The sequence below is a fragment of the Pteronotus mesoamericanus genome, unplaced genomic scaffold, assembly GCF_021234165.1.
Source record: "Pteronotus mesoamericanus isolate MK-2021 breed Mesoamerican mustached bat unplaced genomic scaffold, CSHL_Meso_final contig_56, whole genome shotgun sequence".
NCBI lineage: Eukaryota > Metazoa > Chordata > Mammalia > Chiroptera > Mormoopidae > Pteronotus > Pteronotus mesoamericanus.
The window spans coordinates 22,210,979-22,231,277 of record NW_026555201.1 but is presented as its reverse complement, the minus strand read 5'-3'; the positions used below and the strand labels follow the sequence as shown (position 1 = coordinate 22,231,277).

The following is a 20,299-nucleotide window of genomic DNA, read 5'->3' as shown; positions in this document are numbered from 1 at the left end:
TTTAATATACATCAAAATGTCTTATTGACGAAAGTATCTACGATAATTAAGATGAATTAGTCTGTAGAAACTTGCCCATTTCCATCATTACAAATGGCTTTTTTGTGACTAAAAGCAGTGTTTTATTCATAAAGAACCAAAAGTTCTCTCCCTGATACATACCTAACTTTATCATGAAAATTAAGGTATCTTTTAAAAATTATTCTTCCACTGAAGGGTCTTGCAAATTGACCACAGTTTATTTTACAAATATAGCAATAGTCAATGAAATCATGATTTCTCTTTGTAGATGTCAGCTTTAGAAATGTTAAATAAAGATGTGGAGTGAGGGCACTCAAAAGAAAGCTCATAGTACTCACTTTCCTCTTAAATGGACTTTGAATTTCTTATTTAAAACATAAAAAGCCAAGTAGGAAGCCACTGAGATACAGTTACAATAACAGTCTCAAATTATAAATCCAAAGTAAAATGTAAAACTTGCTTTAAAAATTGGTTCTTGGGGGACAGGGACAGGTGGAAATATGTGGTTGCAAAAGGACAGAACAAGGGACCCCTGCGATGATGAACACTGTATTCTGGCTGTGGTGACGGATACAAAAGCTATAGATGTGATTAAAGTGCATAGAACTAAACACACACACACACACACACAAGTACAAGTAAAGCTGGCAAACATAATTAGACTAGAGGATTGTATCAATATCAGTATTCTGATTTTGATATTGTATAGTAGTTCTATTAAGATATTACCATTGTGGAAACTGAATAAATGGTACAAGGGAGCTGTCTGTGTTATTTCTTATAACTGCATGCAAATCTACAATCATCTGAAAATTAAACATAAAAAAAAAACCTTCCTCTACTTTTCCTGAAAGTTCATGTTTTAATTTCATACAAATGTGAACTGATTATACTGTTTTTCTTCCCTTGGAAGAATAATCTACATAATTATAAACCTATCTCTAGAAGTCACACATTGAGCCCATTGTATGAATGTCACCTAATGAAGCATTTAGGTGATTTAACAGAATGAAATTTAGCTAAGTATGGGAAAAGGGGTATCCATATTTTTAAAAGAACAAACAATACTTTTAAAATAACTGTATAAATCAAGTCAGTTTCTTAAAAACATCCTCCTTTAACCTAAAATCCCACTTAAGGAAGCACTGATCTTTTTTAATTTACAACAAAAGTTATTGATCTGCCTTTTAATGGTTTCTCTATTATTATAAAGGCCTTTCTAACCATCTTTCTGAAAACAGACGCACTAGTGGTCTAAAGATATATTGTTTCAATACACAGCAACAGTGCTAATTATATGGCCATTCTGAGAATTTGATAGGCATTAAGTCTATTTGTATTTGATGATCTTCTCCACTACCAAAAGTAATAAAATATATCCACACAGTACGTTCGATGTAATTAACAAACCCCCCCACAAATATTGAAATGCAGTTGACTAATTGACATATAGATATATTACTTAGACAGTCATTTATTTCAATTGTGCAATTCTCTTTTTGTATTTTATGGCCAATAATTTTTGAAGGGAAGGGAAAAGGATGTCTCAATCATTTTCAGAGTCCTGAAAGCTCATATGCCCTACATAACATGCACATAAACTAGAATGAAAAAAAAAATCCCGACTGATTGTAACATGGCGAAGCAGAATAACTCACTTTACAAATGTGAAATAAGGATATAAGATGGAAATTAGCATAATTAATTGCTTTCCCCAAAGCCACAAGGTTGCTCTTTTTAAGGCACAGTAGCAAAAACTGACCTGAGCATGTGGGCAGCATTGAAGACCACATCAAACTCTGTGCTGTCCAGTTCAGCTGCTTTTTCTGCCATCTCGGCTGCTTCTATGAGGCGAGCTTCTTCCAGAAGAAACTGACCTGCAAAGTATGAAAGCAGGTGAGCTTCAACTTAAAAATAATAACCCTGTGAAACAAATAAAGCTGCTATAGAGAAAAATACAAAAACTGTGATTAAGGTGATACATAGCAAAGATTTACATGTGCCATACACCTATTTGTTAATTATGTAGTCTTATTTCTCATAATTACAAGACATCTGTCTGGTACATTAACCATTTCTTTTTCTTTTTTAAAAAAGATTTTATTTATTAATATTTAGAGAGAAGGGAAGGAAGGGAGAAAACTAGGGAAAGAAATATCAACATGAGAGAGATACATCCATCTGTTGCCTCTCCGCACACCCTGAAATGGTGACCTGGCCCACAACCCAGGCATGTGCCCTGACTGGGAATGGAACCAGTGACCTTTTGGTTCACAGGCCAGCACTCAATCCACTGAGCCATACCAGCCAGGGCCCATTTTTTTCCTTAAAATAACATCCTGTATAGACTGTTGTAGCAAGAAATAAAATGAACAACAGATCTACTACAAATAATAAAATAAAAGATATATTACTATGTAAAAATTATTAAATAAATTTTAAAGACTAATGGGAAGATTAATGTTTTCTTTGCATTTTTGTTGAGAAATAATTGACATACATCACTGTGTTAAGTCTAAGTTATACAGTGTGATGGTCTGATTTAGACATCTATTGTGAAATTATTACCAATGTTTTCTAATGGTCAAAGTGTAAGATTTAAGACACTCTATTAGTCCTACTGCTATATCTACAGCTCAGGTGAATATATTTTGGTAAGACACCAATCAAGTGGTTTAAGCATTCACCTATAAATTCATTATATATGTTGCATCCATAACATAAAATTTAATTATTAGCTGACTCTCTGAACTCATAGAATGATAGCTCCTTTGTAGAAAAAAAATTCAAAATATTAGTTTAGTTTATTTTAATTATTGTTCCTTTAAAATAGCATCTGTCACTGACGCATATGCACAAACAGGGCTATTATTGGAATATATTTATTGCTTATACTTAATAGTAAACTTTACAAAAAGCAGAAAGCTCAGCTTAACTCTTAATTCAATTGACTAACAAATGTGGAAGAAATATTAACTGATTCAGGTTTTTGAGATTCCTTTCATGTTAGCTTTGCAAGGTTAAAATTATTGCAGATAGAGCAACATAAGTCTTTAAAATTGTACCTCAATAATTCTTACATAATGCTATCCCAGAAAGCAAAGAAAACAACACAGAGGTTTGTAAGACTGTAAATACGCAAACAGAGAATAGGCTCTATTTTTTTTATACCTAGGGATTTAATAACAGTAAAAGTAATAAAGTTAAGCCTTATTTTATCTGGTTATTCAAATGAAAGCCAATTCAAGGGAAGACAGAGATAGGCAGAAACCATTCACACAATTGACAAGCTTACGGAGTTGTGATCAAATAATTATTTCTTTTTGCTTGAGGTTTCCTATTTGCTTAAAGGTCAAGACTTTAATAACACAAAAATAGCTATAAAAATGATTTGTGAGTCCTAAACTGCACAAAGAAACAGAAAAAAAATAGAAAAGGTAAATCCTCCCATGTGGCTGTTAGAAGAGCCCACTAGTAACTATTCATCAATATTACAAATTGCCTTCTAACTCAAAAACACTAGTTCTTAATATTACATAAGGGGAAAATTTTTCTGCTTTAAGAACTGCAATAAAACCGCAGGCATTGTCTTTACTTACACATTTTTAAACTTCAATTAGTAAAGGATGGTGAATAAAAGATAAGCCTAGGATTTCAAGCCTACATTTTTAGATAAAGTGACAGTTTTAAGACTAGGACTTGGAGACCCATCAGCTATTTCTACAAAACATAATTTATATCACTTTCTTAAGTTTGTCACCTAACATTCTGTGCCTTTCTTATCTCCCAAAGGAAACATAATTGTTGGTAGAAGATTATTAAGGAAAAGAGTTGCAAACAGATTTATTTATAAATAGAAAATCATGTATGTGTTAACTCTACAAATATGGTGATATGGCATTCAATTTAAAGTATACATGGTTTGAAAAAAAGTAAAACAAGAATTATACAATGTGTAGCATACTAAATAATTACTATCTCCTCATATAACAGTAAAGAATAACAGGTTAAATGTATTCTTCAGTTAGTTATGCTTATAGATTATTTAAATTAAAATGTAATATTAGTTGCTACCTATCTTCAAAGCATAAGATTTACCTAAATAAATGCATCAATAAATATATTAGCTAATTATGTGATATTTAACAAAAGATAATGTAGCAACTTATTAATTGTTCCTTTTCCTGTTCAGGTAGTTAACTCTGAAATGTATTCTAATATTAATAACTAGAAAAAAATGCAACAATTAACTGCATAATTAAAGTTCTTTTCTTCAAATTCATTATTCCAAACAATAGAAGGAAAGGAAGATATTTTAGCTCAGGTAAAAAAAAAAGAGAGAGAGAGAAAAAGGACATGATATCTGTACTGCCCACAAAGGGACATCGACAAGAAGCCTGTGTGGTAAAACAATGATAGTGGCATAAGAGCTGAGTTTATATGCAATGTCCCAGGGCAGAGCTTTTCAAGCTTGTTAAGTTAAATACATCTTTGAATGGTTCAAAACCAACAACCATAAAAGGATAACATTAACTATTTGTGTAAAATCAAATATACAACTTTATGATCATCAAATATACAATTTTAGCATAATTCTTACTTATGCTTTAAGTAAGCTTTGCCATGCAACATGCTCTTTGTAAACAGCTTCCAAGTTCCCAAACCAATAGGAAACACATAATTGTTTTTATTGTAAATGGTGACAAATACTTCCGATACAATAATTTTATAACAGTAGAATTTATTCATCAGATTAGCATCAAAAAAACAGTATCACAATATATCAGTGAGATATTTGCATAATGCTCCCCATTCTGTTCTTGACAGGCAATATATCTCAACAGTCCAGCTTTAACGTTATGTACGGCATAAAATGTTACGGAGTGTAAATCATTTGGTGTCTGCTTTTTAACTGAATTTGAAAATTTGAACTAAAGTCAAAAGTAATTTCTTCTTCTATTTTACAATGATTGTTTGTTTGAAATATAGCCCAGAACTGATGAAAAATAGAGCAATAAGCATTTCAAATACATAGAACCAACATATATCAGGTAACTAAGATATACTAGGTTTCTTCTCAATAAATATTTTAAAAACCCTAAATTGATATGTTATTGGAGGAATAATAAGAAACAAAATGTGCCCTACTCCTTCTGGAAGACTTTCCCACAAATCACTCCTCTTCAAGCAGCTTCATTTATTATTGCTCCTACCAGAAACAGGCTCCAGTGTCCGCAAGCTACTTAAGCTTCACTTCATGTAACCTGCTGCTTCACAGCCTTATTCATCCTGAACCCTCAGCCTATAAGATATGTCTCCATCCCCATCTATAGCCCTGCCTTGCCTACCTACTGTAATTGGATATCTTTCATTTTTATGCCCCAAACATGTCTTTCTTGGTGAATCTTTCTTTCACCAGTTTCCAACAGTGTGAGAATTACTTATGATTTAAATTCATTGCCAAATAATTTATCATCTAAACCCAAACACTTAACAGAATAAAAGGGAACGGCATTATGATGCTGGAACCAGGGCTATAAATCAGACTGTCCCAATAAGGCACCCCGTTTATAGTACATGTGGTAGGAAGTGGATCTCAATTCTCTCATCTTTATCGCTCTTGGAAAGTGAACCATTTTAAACAATAAGGCACTGAATCCTTGCAAGGAAAAGTGATCAATATTAGTAAGAGAGAAATAGGTGCTCTTCACTGAAGAATATCCAGGTCTCCTGTTGTGCCCATCAAGGCTGAGCCAGATCCCAAGGCTCGGTGTGTAAGAGCAGCAACTGGGGCTCATAGAGTAAGTGTGACTACAAGATGGAGTCAGGCCAGTAGGAGAGCAAAGACAAGGAAAAGAGGACAGCAAGAAAACCTGAGGAGGGCAGGCACTAAGGCGAGTCCACTGACATGGGCAGATCCTGCAAGGCCGGCAAGGTCCCCTTCCCCAGTGGTTCCCCAGCTTTAGTACACATCAGAATCATCTGGAGGCCTGGCTGAACTGGCTTCAGATTCAGTGCGGATGGGGGAAGGCCAATGATTTGCATTTTTAACAAGTTCCCAGCGGATGTTGCTAGTCCAGTGCTCACCGTCTGAAAACAAGTGTCTTATGAAAACAACAAAATAAATGTTTTGCTCCGCAGTCTGGACTCCGCATCTGGGGCTAGCTACCAGTGCCACTGAGCGCCTGCGGTCAATCAACTGCACGTGCTGTGCCCTTCCCTACGTGCCAGGCGCAAGGACCCGGCTGCTCGTAGGCGTCTGTGTAGACGGAAAGATATGTACGTGTGAGTAAGACGTGCTCATTAAATATAAGTTTACTCTTCCAAACTTTGAAAATAAGAAGATTTAAGAGTTTTATCCCACATATGCAGACCTTTCTGAGAAATCATTCTCTTTCACATGTAGTAGAAAAACACATTCTTTCTGTTTGATAATAGAGTAGAATTTCAAATGAAGAAACCACAAAAATCTTAAGTAAAATATATTTTGCTCTCATGGGTGTATTGTGCGACCACACTTTATCATTATTTCTTTGGTTTGTAATTTGTCTTAACCAAGTTAATTATCATCATCTTATTTAATTGTCTCAAATTAAAGGGAGAAAAAAGGAAAAAATGAGATGAGAAATTGTAAAGAAAAAGACATCTGAGTAGGAAAAAACCAGAAGAGAATATAAAAAAGAGAATGCATTCTCCTAATGTGCAGATGCAGAGTGTAAGTCTCCCCATAGGCTAAACAGAAAGAGGGGAAAAAGCAGTCAGTGATTCTGGATTTAGCTATTTCAGCATTAGAGTTAATGCCATTTCTTTCTGGACAATTCTATAACTGAACCACTTAAACTACTTGGTAGATTTTTACCAACATTTCAATATAACAATCTTGTGAAGATCAATTCCTCAGTAGTTCCTGGATTTTAAATTCTGTCTGAAAGGTAGAAATCCATAAAAATGTAAGTTGGCCTTAAGCTACAGGCTCAAAGACTGCTTTGTAAAAGTTCTACACATAAGCTCCCTAGAGTATTGGGACAGGCATTTCTCACTAAATACTATGAAAAACTTGCCCTTATGTTCAATGAAGGAGCTAAAACAATCCAGAATAAGTGTTATGATGATACAATTCTTTTTAGGAAAAACCATTCAAATGTCATTTAAAAAAAAATGTGCAAAGGCAAATAAAAAGTTTATTTATAGAGTAACAACTAGAACATAACATTTGTAGTAAAATAGTTACCCTTGGGAGGGAACATCAGATTATCAAAATGTATCCAGAATAGTTTTACTTCTAATACTACTGTGTCTCACGGCGCCATCTCACCCTGGGTTATAGCAACACCCTCCTGACTGAGCTCCACACTTCTGCCCTGGATTTCACAGGGTATTCGCAACGCAGCAGTCAGAGCAGTCCCGTTTAAGTGGGAGAGCTTACTGGCAGCTGACTCAGGAAAGCACAAACATTACACTGGACTACACAACCTAATCAGCACAGGGTTCTTCCCCCAGGTCTTTACCTTAGTTCTCTGACTTCATCTTCTTGTCTCCTTCTCCTCTCCTTTTGGTCATATATTCGACCTCCACTGACTTCCTGTTGTTTGTCTAACACATAGGAGGAACAAAGACTACTACTTCAGACTCTTCCTGGAAGGCCCTTTCCCAAAATATCATATTTGTTCATTCTCTTATTTCCTGATACATTGTGGCAATTTAATAAATATATGTTCAGTGACAGGACTGAATTAATCAAACATATCCCTCTGTGGTTACTTGTTTCATCTTCAAAAGCAAGTGAGAGTTAGACTCTAGCCAGCATAGGGCACCAGGCATCTGTTTGTTCAAACCCTCTCACCTTACACTGATTTTAGGCAAGGCTGCAGTGAATGGCCATGCGCGCTGGGTACTGCGCCATTTCCAAGGGTGCCATTCACAGTGACATCTCTATGAACCATGAACAGTTCCTCTTAGATTTGAGAAATATGGTATCCCTGGTTTAGATCTCTCAGTTTCCCTTGATATATAACAAATAATCCAGACAGATATCATACCTTTTTTTTCCCCTCGGGGTTTTATTTTCATTTCATTTTTTTTAAAATTTAAGCTTTACTGTAATTTTTTCCATTACCATTTAGTCCCCATATACCCACCTCCCCCCAAAATCACCACACTGCTGTCCATGTCCATGAGTCTTTTTGCCTTTTTTGTTCAATCCCTCCCCCTCCTCACCTCCTCCCTACCAGCTGTCATCCTGCTCTCCATCTATGAGTCTGTCCCCATTTTCCTTGTAAGTTGTTTATTAGGTTCCACATATGAGAAAAATCATATGGTATTTGCATTTCCTGATTTATTTCAACTTAGTATAATGTTATCCAGGTCCATCCATACCATTGCAAAGAGTAAAATTTTCTTTTTTTATGGCTGAGTAGTATTCCACTGTGTAAATGTCCCATAGTTTTTTTAGTCACTCACTTACTGATGGACACCCAGGCTGCTTCCATATCATGGCGATAGTAAATAAAGTGGCAATGAACACAGGGGCGCTTATGTTCTTTCGAATGAGTGTTTTGGGTTCCTTCAGATATACTCCCAGAAGTGGGATCACCGGGTCAAAAGGCAGATCTACTTTTAATTTTTTCAGGTATCTCCACACTGCTTTACACAGTGGCTGCACCATTCTGCATTCCCACCAACAGTGCAAAAGGGTTCCCCTTTCTCTATATCCTGGCCAGCATTTGTTGTTTGTTGATTTATTGATGATAGCCATTCTGACAGGTGTGAGGTGATACCTCATGATTTTAATTTGCATTTCTTTGATGATTAGTGACATTGAACATCTTTTCATATGTCTATTGGACATGTGTATGGCCTCTTTGGAGATATGTCTATTCAGGTCCATTGCCCATTTTTTAATTGGGTTGTTTGTTTTTTTCACATTGAGCTTTGTAAGTTCTTTATAATTTTTGGATATTAACCTCTTATCAGATGTATTGGCAAATATGTTCTCCCATTTTGTGTGTTGTCTTTTTATTTTGTTGGTGATTTCCTTTGCCATGAGAAAACTTTTTAGTTTGATGTAGTCCCATTTGTTTACTGTTTCTTTTGTTTCCCTTGCCTGGGGAGATATATCTGATAAAATATTCCTACAAGCAATGTCCAAGATTTTGCTACAAATGTTTTCTTCCATGATTTTTATGGTTTTGGGTCTACCATTGAAGTCTTTAATCCATTTTGAGTTTATTCTTGTGTGTGGTGTACGAAGGTGGTCTAGTTTCTTTTTCCTGAATATATCTGTCCAATTTTCCCAACACTGCTGATTGAATAAACTATGTTTAGTCCATCGTATGTGCTTATTTCCTCTGCCAAATATTGATTATATAGGTGTGGTTTTATTTCTGGGCTCTCTATTCTGTCCCATTGGTCGATGTGTCTCTTTTTATGCCAGTACTAGTCTGTTTTGAGTACTATGGCCTTATAGTACAGTTTCTTATTAGGTAGCATGTTCCACCTTCGTTCCCCTTTCTCAGGATGGCTGTTGCTATGAGGGACCTTTTAAGGTTCCACCTAAATTTTTGAAATGTTTGTTCTAGTTCTGTGAAATATGACATTGGAATCTTGATAGGAATTGCACTGATCTATAGATTGCTTTGGGCAATATGGACATTTTAATAATGTTAATTATTCTTATCCATGAACACAGTATGTGCTTCCACTACCTGTACCTTCTTTAGTTTCTTTCTCCAGTGTCTGATAATTTTCTGAGTACAGGGCTTTTACATCTTTGGTTAGGTTTATTCCTAGGAATTTTATTCTTTTTATAGCAATTGTGGATAGGATTGTTTTCTTAACTTCTTTTTCTGTTAGTTCATTATTGACATATAAAATGTAACTGATTTCTGAATATTAATTTTGTATTCCTGGTACTTTGCTGAATTCATTTATCAGTTATTAGTAGTTTGCTGGTGTAATCTTTGGGGTTCTCTATATACACTATCATGTCAGCTGCAGATAATGACAGTATTACTTCTTCCTTTCCAATTTGGATGCCTTTTATTTCTTCTTGTCTCATTGCTGAAGCTAGGACGTCCACTACTATGTTGAATAAGAGAGGTGAAAGCGGGCATCCCTGACTTGTTCCTGATCTTAAGGGGAACACGTGAAGTTTTTCCCTGTTGAGTATGATGATGCTGGCAGTGGGTTTGTGATATATGGCCTTTACATGCTTAGGTAGGCTCCCTCTAATTTCACTTTGCTGAGAGTTTTTATCATAGATGCACACTGGACTTTACCAAAATTTTTTCTGCATCTTTGGATATGATCATGTGCTTTTCATATTGCATTTTGTTTATGTGGTAAATCACATTTATTCATTTGCAAATGGTGTACCAACCCAGCATTCCTGGAATAAATCCCATTTGATCATGATTATGATCTTTCTGGTGCAGTGCTGAATTTGGTTTGCTAATATTTTGTTGAGGATTTTAGTGTCTGTGTTCATCAGGGATATTGGTTTGTAATTTTCTTTTTTTATGTCTTCATCTGGTTTTGGAATTAGGATAATGCTGGCCTCATAAAATGAATTTGGGAGCCTTCCTACCTCTTGAATTTTATGAAATAGTTTGAGAAGGAGGTGTTAGTTTTTCTTGGAATGTTTAGTAAAATTAAACTGTGAAGCTATTGAGTCCAGGGCTTTTGCTAGTTGTGAGTTTTTTGATTACTGCTTCCATTTCACTATGTGTACTCTGTCTATTCAGATTCTCTGATTCTTCCTGATTTACTTTTGGAAGCTTGTATGTTTCTAGGAATTTATCCATTTCATCCCCGTTGTCCAGTTTGTTGCCATATGGTCATTCATAATATTTTTGTGTAATCCTATGTGTTCCTTTGGTGTCAGTTTCTGTTTCTCCTCTTTCATTTCTGATTACATTTATTTGGGTCCTTGCTCTTTTTCTCATGAGTCTGGTTAAGGTTTGTCAATCTTGTTTATCTTTTCAAAAAACCAGCACTTGGATTCATTGATCTTTTGTATCGTTTTTTAAGACTCCATTTTGTTTATCTCTGCTCTGATCTTTATTATTTCCTTCCTTCTACTCACTTTCAGCTTTGTTTGTTGTACTTTTTTCAAGTTCCCTTAGCTGTGAAGTTAGGCTGTGTATTTCAGCTTTAGTTGTTTTAGAGATAGGCCTGTATTGCTATGAACTTCCCTCTTAGGCTTGCTTTCCCAGTGTCCCACAGATTTTGGATTGTTGTGTCCTCATTTTCATTTGTTTCAAGGTATCTTTTGATTTCTTCCTTACGTTATTGTTGACCCATTCATTGTTTAATAACATGTTATTTAGCTTCCATGTCTTTGCATGTTTTTCAGTGTCCTCCTTGTAATTAATTTCTGGCTTCCATAGCATTGTGGTCAGAGAAGATGCCCGCTATGACTTCAGTCTTCATAAGTTATTAAGACTTGTTTTGTGTCCTAAAATGTAGTCTATCCTAGAAAACATTCCAGGTGCACTTGAAAAGTATTTATATTCTGCAGCTTTGGGATGAAATGCTCTGAAAGTATCAATTAAATCATTTGATCTAGTGTGTCATTTAAGGCTGCTGTCTCCTTGTTGATTTTCTGTCTGGAGATCTATCCATTGAAGTCAATGGGGTGTTAAAATCCCTGACTGTGAGTGTATTCCTGTCGCTCTCGCCCTTTATGTCCATCAAGATTTGCTTCACATATTTTGATGCTTCTCTGTTGGATGCGTAAATGTTTACAAGGGTTATATTCTCTTGTGGGATTGTTCCTTTATCATTATGTAGTGTCCATCTTTGTATCTCACTACAACCTTGGTTTTAAAGTCTATTTTGTCAGACATAAGTACTGCTATCCCAGCTTTTTTTTTTCCCCTTTCCATTTGCATTAAGTATATTTGTCCAACTCTTTACTTTTAGTCTCTGTGTGTCTTTCAATCTGAGATGGGTCTCTTGGAGGCAGCATATATGTGGGTCTTGTTTTCTTATCCATTCACTACCCTATGTCTTTTGGTTGGGGCATTTAAGCCATTTACACTTCGGGTGATTATTGATACGTTTGTACTCAGTGCCATTTTCTTGTTAAGATTATTTTCCTCTGTTTCTTTTTTCTTTCTCTTCTTTTTTTCCACTCCCTCCCTCCACCCCTTCCTCCCTCTTCTCCTCCTCCTCCTCCACCTCCTCCTCCTCCTCCATCTTCTAGCAAGCCATTTAACATTTGTTGCAGTACTGGTTTGGTGTTAAACTCCCTTAGCTTTTTCTTGTCTGGAAAGCTCCTTATTTCTCCTTCAAGTTTAAATGATAGCCTGCTGGGTAAAGTATCCTTAGTTATTGGTCCTTGCTTTTCATCACATTGAATATTTCACTCCACTCCCTTCTGGTTTGAAATGTTACTGTTGAGAAATCAGATTGGCAGTCTAATTGGTGCTCCCTTTTGTCTAACTACCTGCTTTTCTCTTGTGGCTTTTAGGATTCTCTCCTTGTCTCTAAGCCTTGTCATTGTAATTACGATGTGTCTTGGTATAGGCCTCTTTGGTTCCAACTTGTTTGAGACTCTCCGAGCTTCCTGGACTTGTGTGTCTTTTTCCTTCACCAGATTAGGGACGTTTTTGGTCATTATTTCTTTAAAAAGGTTCTCAATATGTTGCTCGCTCTCTTCTCCTTCTGGTATTCCCATGATGTGGATATTGTTATGTTTTACATTGTCCAAAATGTTTCTTAAGCTCTTCTTATTTTTAAATTATTTTTTCTGTTCTGCCTGGATGTTTTCTTCTACCTTGTCTTCAAAATCACTGATTCAGTCCTCTGCTTCATCTAACCTACTGCTTATTCCTTCCAGTGTATTATTTATTTCAGATACATTCTTATTTCTGACTGGTACTTTTTTTTTTTTTTTTTTTGGTTTCCATGTCTTTTTTCATGCTGTTGGGCATCCTTATAATCATTACTCCAAACTCTCTATCAGATAAATTGTTTGCCTCCATTTCATCTAGTTCTTCTGGAGAATTCTCTTATTGTGTTTGGGGTCTGTTTCTTTGTCTTCCCATTTTGGCAGTTTCTTTGTATGTTCTACTTTAGTTGTTAAACTAATCAGTGATAGGGCCTTAAGCTGTAATGAGCAGTCTTGCTTAAGCACCGTAGCATGGGGCAGAGTAATTCCTGCAGGCAGGGCTATTGCTTCCTCTCAGTCTATGCCACTTGGAGAGGAGTGCTCTGCCTGCGTGAGATGGCTTCTGCAGTATGAAGAATGACTCAGCACAGGGATCCTGGTGGCTGTCCCTTCAGTTCTCTCCCCAAAGCCACCAACCCCAGACTCTTCTCAAGTGTCTCCTGTCCACTCTGCCCCCTGTGTGCCGGAGCCTCGGATAAGTGGCTGCAAATGAAATTTTGTGTCTTGGCCCTTAAAGAGGCTCTCTGCATCTCCAGCCTTGTCCCCTTCGTGGAAAACCCACTGCTTTTCACAGCTGGATATTATCTGGGTCCCTTTCTGGCTCTGGTGGTGTAAACTGAGCAGCCCAGCTTGGGGTTTTTAGACTCCACACTTCTCAGGAGGAACGCCCCCTCTCTGCCACTGAAACATCCCTCTAGAACTTCAGCTGCTGCCCATGGAGGCCCAGCCAGCCCTCTTGTGCCTCCTCCACACTTTCTAACCATCTCATTGTGAAGTGGTTTCTCCTGTCTGTCCTTGGTTATAAGCCTTCTCTCCAGCAAGCGTTCAGTTGGTTATTCAGGATAATTTCTGTACAATTTAGTCGTAATTCCACACTGATCCTAGAAGGAGGTTAGTGTAGCTTCCACTTATTCCTCCACCACCCTGGATCACCCGATCATACCTTCAAAGATATCTTAATTCTGGAACAGTTCAAACTATGTAATTTGGCTATAATCTATTGCATTTCATTGTGCTGTGAACAAATTCAATGTCTGCGAAAATAAGAAGATACTGTAGCTGAATATATCCAATCTAAGAAATGTATATTGTGCCTAGTATACCCAAGATATGGCAATACTTGCAATCAGGGATAGAAAAATAAATGCATCCTTTACCCTTCGAACAGTTCCATTCTAGTAGAAGGAAGAAGAGATTATGGATATATTTTAACCACACGATGGATATAAATTTTAAAATGGAGTTACAAGGTATCACAGACTAAGTGCATTATATGTGGATGGAGGTCAATGTTTGTTTGGTTTTGTTCAACTTATAATTAAAGTTGAATATGCATAAAGTAAAGGGCACAGGTGAATTTTCACAAAATGGCTACGGTCCCAAAATCAACAGCCAGATCATGACAAAGAACATTACCATCATCCAGAAGAAATCATCTATTCTTGAGGACTTTTCAAAGACTCAGATCATTGGAGCAAGGAAAAAGCCACGGTAGAAATATTTGGACTGACAGGCCTTGGTGACATCTAATGGTAACAAGATGGGTGGGTAAAGTGGAATTGAGGCAAAATCTTCATAAGTTTTTTTTTACTAGGGGAGGTAAATAATGCATTCCTGATAAGACAGAGCGGGTGAAAACACAATGGATTTATAGACTAGCTGTCCAAAGGAAATGCTGCTAAACAAAGGTTGGTTACGTTAATAGATGCTAATTATGCCTGAGAGGACTAAACATATCAAGGAGAATCTTCTCCTTTGCTTCTCCGAAGAGAGGCTTGTTGAGCGTCTCTCTTGATGAGTACCTCTTGAATTTTAGGAATGCTCCCACTCTTTAAAACCAATCTCTTCCCCCTTCCATTAGTTTTGTTTCGTGTTTTTTGTTCCTGGCAGCCTAAGTTAATAGAGGCTGTGGTTTACTGAGACCCCGTGTCTTAGGTATGCCGTGGTTAGTGGCCAAGGAGAAAAGTGCACCGGATGAACAAGGAAAGGACACCCACACATCAATTTAGGCCCCTCATGTTGACACTGGGAGGCCATTGACTTTTCCCTAAATGAACATGAGACCAAGAATTTGTCCTGAATTGGACGTATGGCATGAAAGGTGTCTAGTACAAAGGAGGTCAAAGGAACAGTAGTTCAGGGCTCTGTGCTCAACTGGAATGGAGGCCAAGAAGGCTTGCATTGATTAACTGAATTAATCTCTCCCTTGACTCTTTCCAAAAGGGGTATGACAGAAAACCATTCAGGGGTTCGTGGAGACTGACCCATGAGGAGTGGGAAGTACAGGGGGACAAGGAGAGAAGGAGAGACTAGGGAGGAATTGAGCAGAAGAGAGAGAGAGAGAAGTAATGGGGGATGGGACAAGGAGGGGGAAAGCAACACAAATCTTTACAGTTTTAAGTAATATATAAATTCAGTAGGATTCAAGTGTGCTGCATCAAGGAAAAGAAGTTCCTGCTAGGCTTCCAACAATCTGATTTTTATATCCAAGGGAAACACGCAAAGGGAAAAGACATGACTATTGAATAGGTAAGGAGTACAGCCTAATCGAACACAAAGAGGTGAGTAGCCTCATCTTGTTTTAGGATACTGTACATTCTTAGAGAAGGGAATTGAAAGGAAAGAGAAGAGGGAGACTCACACAGGTGCTGAAGTCACTAAAGAAATGAGTGTTGACTCTGAGAATTAATTACAGTGGGTAATAATGAGAACAGAGAGGTGGCTTAAAGAGCTTACACCCTATTCCCAAGAAGAGCTCAATCTTCTTACAGTGCTCCCAGGCCATCTCCACAGGCTTTTTGAGATACTGCCTTATAGGTGTGTCCACTGAGGCACAAAGGAGTGAAGAGCAGGATACACAAACTTTGGGAACAATTCCTTTAATTAAGAATGCTAAAAAAGAATCTCAAAGTGCTTTCAATAGCTAGATCAAAATAGTTAACACTGGAAAAATTGTCTCTCTCTCTTTCTCTCATCTTTCCCACTAGCTTTCTCTTTCTTCCCCACCTCCTCTCTCTATATTTCTATTTACTTGTTACTTATAATCCTTGTTCTTCTTGCAAACAATTATTCCCTTTCCCTCTGGTTTTGCCTGCTTGTTGATGGGTAAACATTCCCCTTTATCTTTATTCCTAGGTTTTATTCTGTCTCCCCTTCTCTAATTTCTGTCCCTAATTTATATATCTTATTCAAATTTTTTTTTGTATATAATTCATTCATTCTCTAGGATATTAGTAGAGCTTCTATTATCATTTTAATTAATAAATGGTGACTGTTACAAGTTACTAAGCATATATTACACAGTAATTCTTTTATAAAATGTAAATGAGTCCTCACAATTTGAGGCAGTAATCATCTCCACATTAAGAAAGTGAGGAGCAGACAGGGGAGCAGAAGGTAGAACTTGCCCAGGGAGACAATCAGTAGCAGGGCTGGGCATGCCTTATTCCCAAATCCATGACCCACTGTCCAAAATCCATTGCACTCTCTACTCCCTAATCCAAAATTTAATTCAGTTCTTACCATCCTGATTTTGTGGCTTCCTGAGCCACAGGATTCACACAAGGACAGATTGAAAAGAACATATAAGAACTGTTGCTATGGTCTGAATATTTGGGCCTCCTCCTCCCCTCATTCATGTTGAAATCTTTACTCCCAAGCTTATTGTATTTGCAGGTGGGGCCTTTGAGAGGTGCTTAAGTTACAAGGGTGAAGCCCTCAGGAATGGCATTGCTGCCCTTACAGAACAGACCCCAGAAAGCTGCCCTCCCCTTCAACCATTTGAGAAGGGAGAGAGGACAGCTGTAAATGAGGAAGCAGGTCTCACCAGACTCTGAACCTGCCAGCACCATGAACTTGACCTAGGACTTCCAGCCTCAAGAACTTTGAGAAATAAATTTCTTGTTGATCATAAGTAACCCTGTTTATATTATTTGGTTTTAGCAGCCCAAATGGACTAAGACAAGTACTCAATTGTTTCTTTTCTTAGCAAAGCATTATGTAGTTATAAATAATTTAAAAGGAAAAAATGGAAGCAGAAATGAGACCATAAAAGAGTAAAAGTAACTGAATACCAGTTTATCTTTTAAGACTGACCACTTTCTTTGTATGAGGCACATGGTCAGTGTTGGAATCCCTGGAGCAAGACCACTCTTGTCATTTCTGAGATTCTCTGGTTTGAGGCCATAAGCTTCATTTTTTAAACAGAGATAGGCTTGCTGTGTCATAAGTGAGAGAGTGTAAGTAAACCACGCAAGGTGAGGTCTGGAGTCTTCTCTCCAGTCTTTTTTTTTTTTGTACCCGCCCCCCCGCCCCATGAGCTCCTTCCTTCCTTCTGTCCCTTGCAGGCTCTCTCCCTGCCCTGAGCATGGCCCTTCCTTCCCGAGGCCTGAAGGCAGAAGATTAGGAGAGTTTCACAGGTTTCTCCACAAGCAGTCCCCCCACATGTCAGCGTTCGGGTCTGTGTCACCAATGGGGATCCCCGAGGCTCATTAATGAGAGCAAATCTTTGGAGGCTGAATGCAAACCATAAACATATCATGGGATTAAAAGTCAAATGGGGATCAAATCGTTGCTCTGATAAGTTACTTGGGCTCGGGTCTCAAATGTCACGTTCTTGATACCTTAAATCATGCATCCGTAAAAGAGTGATAATATTATTTCTGCACAGGGTTAGATGACTGAAGTGACAACATATACATAAAAGCCCCAAGCACTGGTTCAGAAACATAACTGTTGAACACTGAGTTTCAGTAATAGCACCAGTACACAAGAGCAGAGCTGTGCTCACTGTACACCAAGCATTTTTCTTTACGTAAATTCTCAGAACTCTAGAGTCAAGGTCATACCGTATTGCTTGAATGCATTCAATTATTCTAATATTGTGAAGCATTTTATAATCTTTATGTACTTAAGAGTATTCATTTTTTTTGAGGAGTTATAATAAAACCTGGCGTGTGCTATAGTCTAAATGCTTGTGTCCTTGCTAAGTCTATAGGCTGAAACCCTAATTCGATAGTTTTAGGAGGTAGGGACTTTGGGAGGGCTCTGCCCTTTAAATGGGACTAGGGCTTCCAGCACGCAACAGGAAGTCCGAAACCCAAAAGAGGGCCCTCACTTAAACAAGCTGGGACCCTGACCTCAGACTTCTAGCCTCCAGAACTGTGAGAAATAAATGTGTTGTTTATAAGCCAAGTAGTTTATGGTGTTTTGTTCTAGCAGCCTGAACAGACTAAGACAGTGGGACAGAACTGCTGTCATCTCAGAATCTCAAAAGCATGGTGTTACCAGCACTTGACGTGTGAGAAATTGGGAGCTCTGATGGTGTAAGACACTTGCTTAAAGCTGCACGGCTAACAAGCACGATGTGTGTGACTATGATGCCAGACTAGGTGATTCCTGATTGCTAGCATCGCAATGAGTCCGTTTTTACAGGTGTTTTATGAAAGATGCTAATAAACCTCAAAGTATACTACACTCTATAGTTATTATACATTGACATATTATAGACAAGGGTTTTAGTTTTATTGTGAACACAAAAATTTTATATAAGGTATACTCATATTTTAATTAGTACCTTATATAACTTCATGACAAAGGTTATTGAAAATAACTTTGAAAATGTCAATAAATAGTGGATGCAAAATATTAAGTATAATATGTATATACAAATTTTACTAATTCTCCTTCCTCAAAAGAAAGTTCAAGTAGAAGTAAGAATAGAATGGTTATCTTCATAAATGCATGAATTCCATAAAGGTTTCTCTGTCTTCCTTTCAGGTCCTTCATGTCTTCAGAATAAAAAAGAAAAACTTAGCAGATGGATAAAGATTGCCTCATCATTTGATGAACTTTGAACCTTAAGTGAGTTGTCCATATTTTATAAGATAAATGGAAATAGTCTCCTGCCTCTGAATGCCCGTGATGATAATAAAAGGTGAATGATTCCCAATGTATAGTATATTTGATACATATCATCTACCAATACAGCATCCATGGGTGTAAATAAAATCTCTGTTCATCTTGTAGGCTGACATAAGAGACAATGACAATGCAGTACAGCACTCAGGTGTGCCTTGCCTTGAACTGGCCCTGAAACCGTGGGTGATTTACCTTACAGCTTGCTGACTCCACTTTGGTCATCTGTGAGATGGAGACAGGTGCCTTCCCTACTTGGCGTTTGTGGTAATTAAATGAGAGGCTATATGTGAATTTCTCAAGTACAAAAATAGTGAGTGTTTGTACTATTATATTTGATGAATTAATTCATCATGGAACTGTGGAATATAATAGAAAATTTTGGCAAAATGCTTTTCTCTACTTTTTATTCCTTTTTTACTTAATGTTTATGTCTTAAATTTTACATGTTTAATTCTGGTAAATAAATTTTAGATAATTAGCTGGTTACTGTAATAATTTTTTGCTATCTTTTCTATTAAATTATCGGAAGAATAGATTAAGGTACTCATTCTTTTGTATTTCATTAAAGTATACATTTCTTAATAAAGTAATGAGCTCATTAATGAAAATGTGAAGTAAATAAAAACATTAAGCTTGCTAAAAAAAATTGGCTTCAAAAATCCAAAAAGCTAAAACATCCATTAACATTTGTTTTGCTTTTCCTTTTTAATGACACAGTTATGTTATCAAATTTGCCATTCTTCATTTACAATAATTTAGGCACTGGTCCCGTTATAGATTCTTTAAAAACTTAGGATTTATAATAGCTTATCAAGTGGAAATAATCTCTATTTAATCATTTCTCGTTTCCAGGTATTTAGATACTTTCCTATTTTTGCATCCAATAAAGAGCAATGCTCTGTTCCAATTGCTATCTTTGTTGATAATCTTAAACATTAAAAAAAACTTCTATTTTTTAAAGATATACCATCAAGATAATAATTACTGAGAATAAGAGCTAGAGCAGCCTAAAGGAATTATTGTTATCTGAGTTTAAATTTCTTTGATTTCTAATAAAGTGGTACATTTATCTATCTTTTAAAACCTGTCATGTTTTTTCTTTTGGGAATTATTTGTTCATATCCCTCGGTCTTTGTATTCATTTTCTGTTGTTGTTTTACAGTTTCTCATATCGTAAGTACACTGAACTTTTGCTTTTATGGACATTTCTTCCTATTATTTTACTATTAGTCCTTTAACTATATTCCTTTTTGAAAACACATTGATTCTTTAATTTTTCCTTTATTTTTCTCTTGTAAGCTTAAAGAATGCTCTCCTTGTTCCTTTCCATTTTACTTATAGAAAAGTTTTAATTCCAAAAGGCTTTGGAAAGTCTCTCACATAAAACACCCCCCAGGTATAAACATCAAATAATATTAAATTAAGATCTTCCGGCCAAGATGGGGGTGTAGGCAGAGACGCTTCATT

At 36.7% G+C, this 20,299-nt stretch overlaps 1 protein-coding gene across 1 annotated transcript in view; it reads right to left on the bottom strand.

The window, feature by feature from the left end:
* Window positions 1-20,299, bottom strand: part of TMTC2 (transmembrane O-mannosyltransferase targeting cadherins 2) — a 389,565-nt gene that overhangs the window by 58,389 nt on the left and 310,877 nt on the right. The window contains exon 10 of the mRNA XM_054580170.1: window positions 1,784-1,898. Coding sequence (XP_054436145.1) covers window positions 1,784-1,898 — 115 coding nt within the window. The remainder of the gene's footprint in view (window positions 1-1,783; window positions 1,899-20,299) is intronic.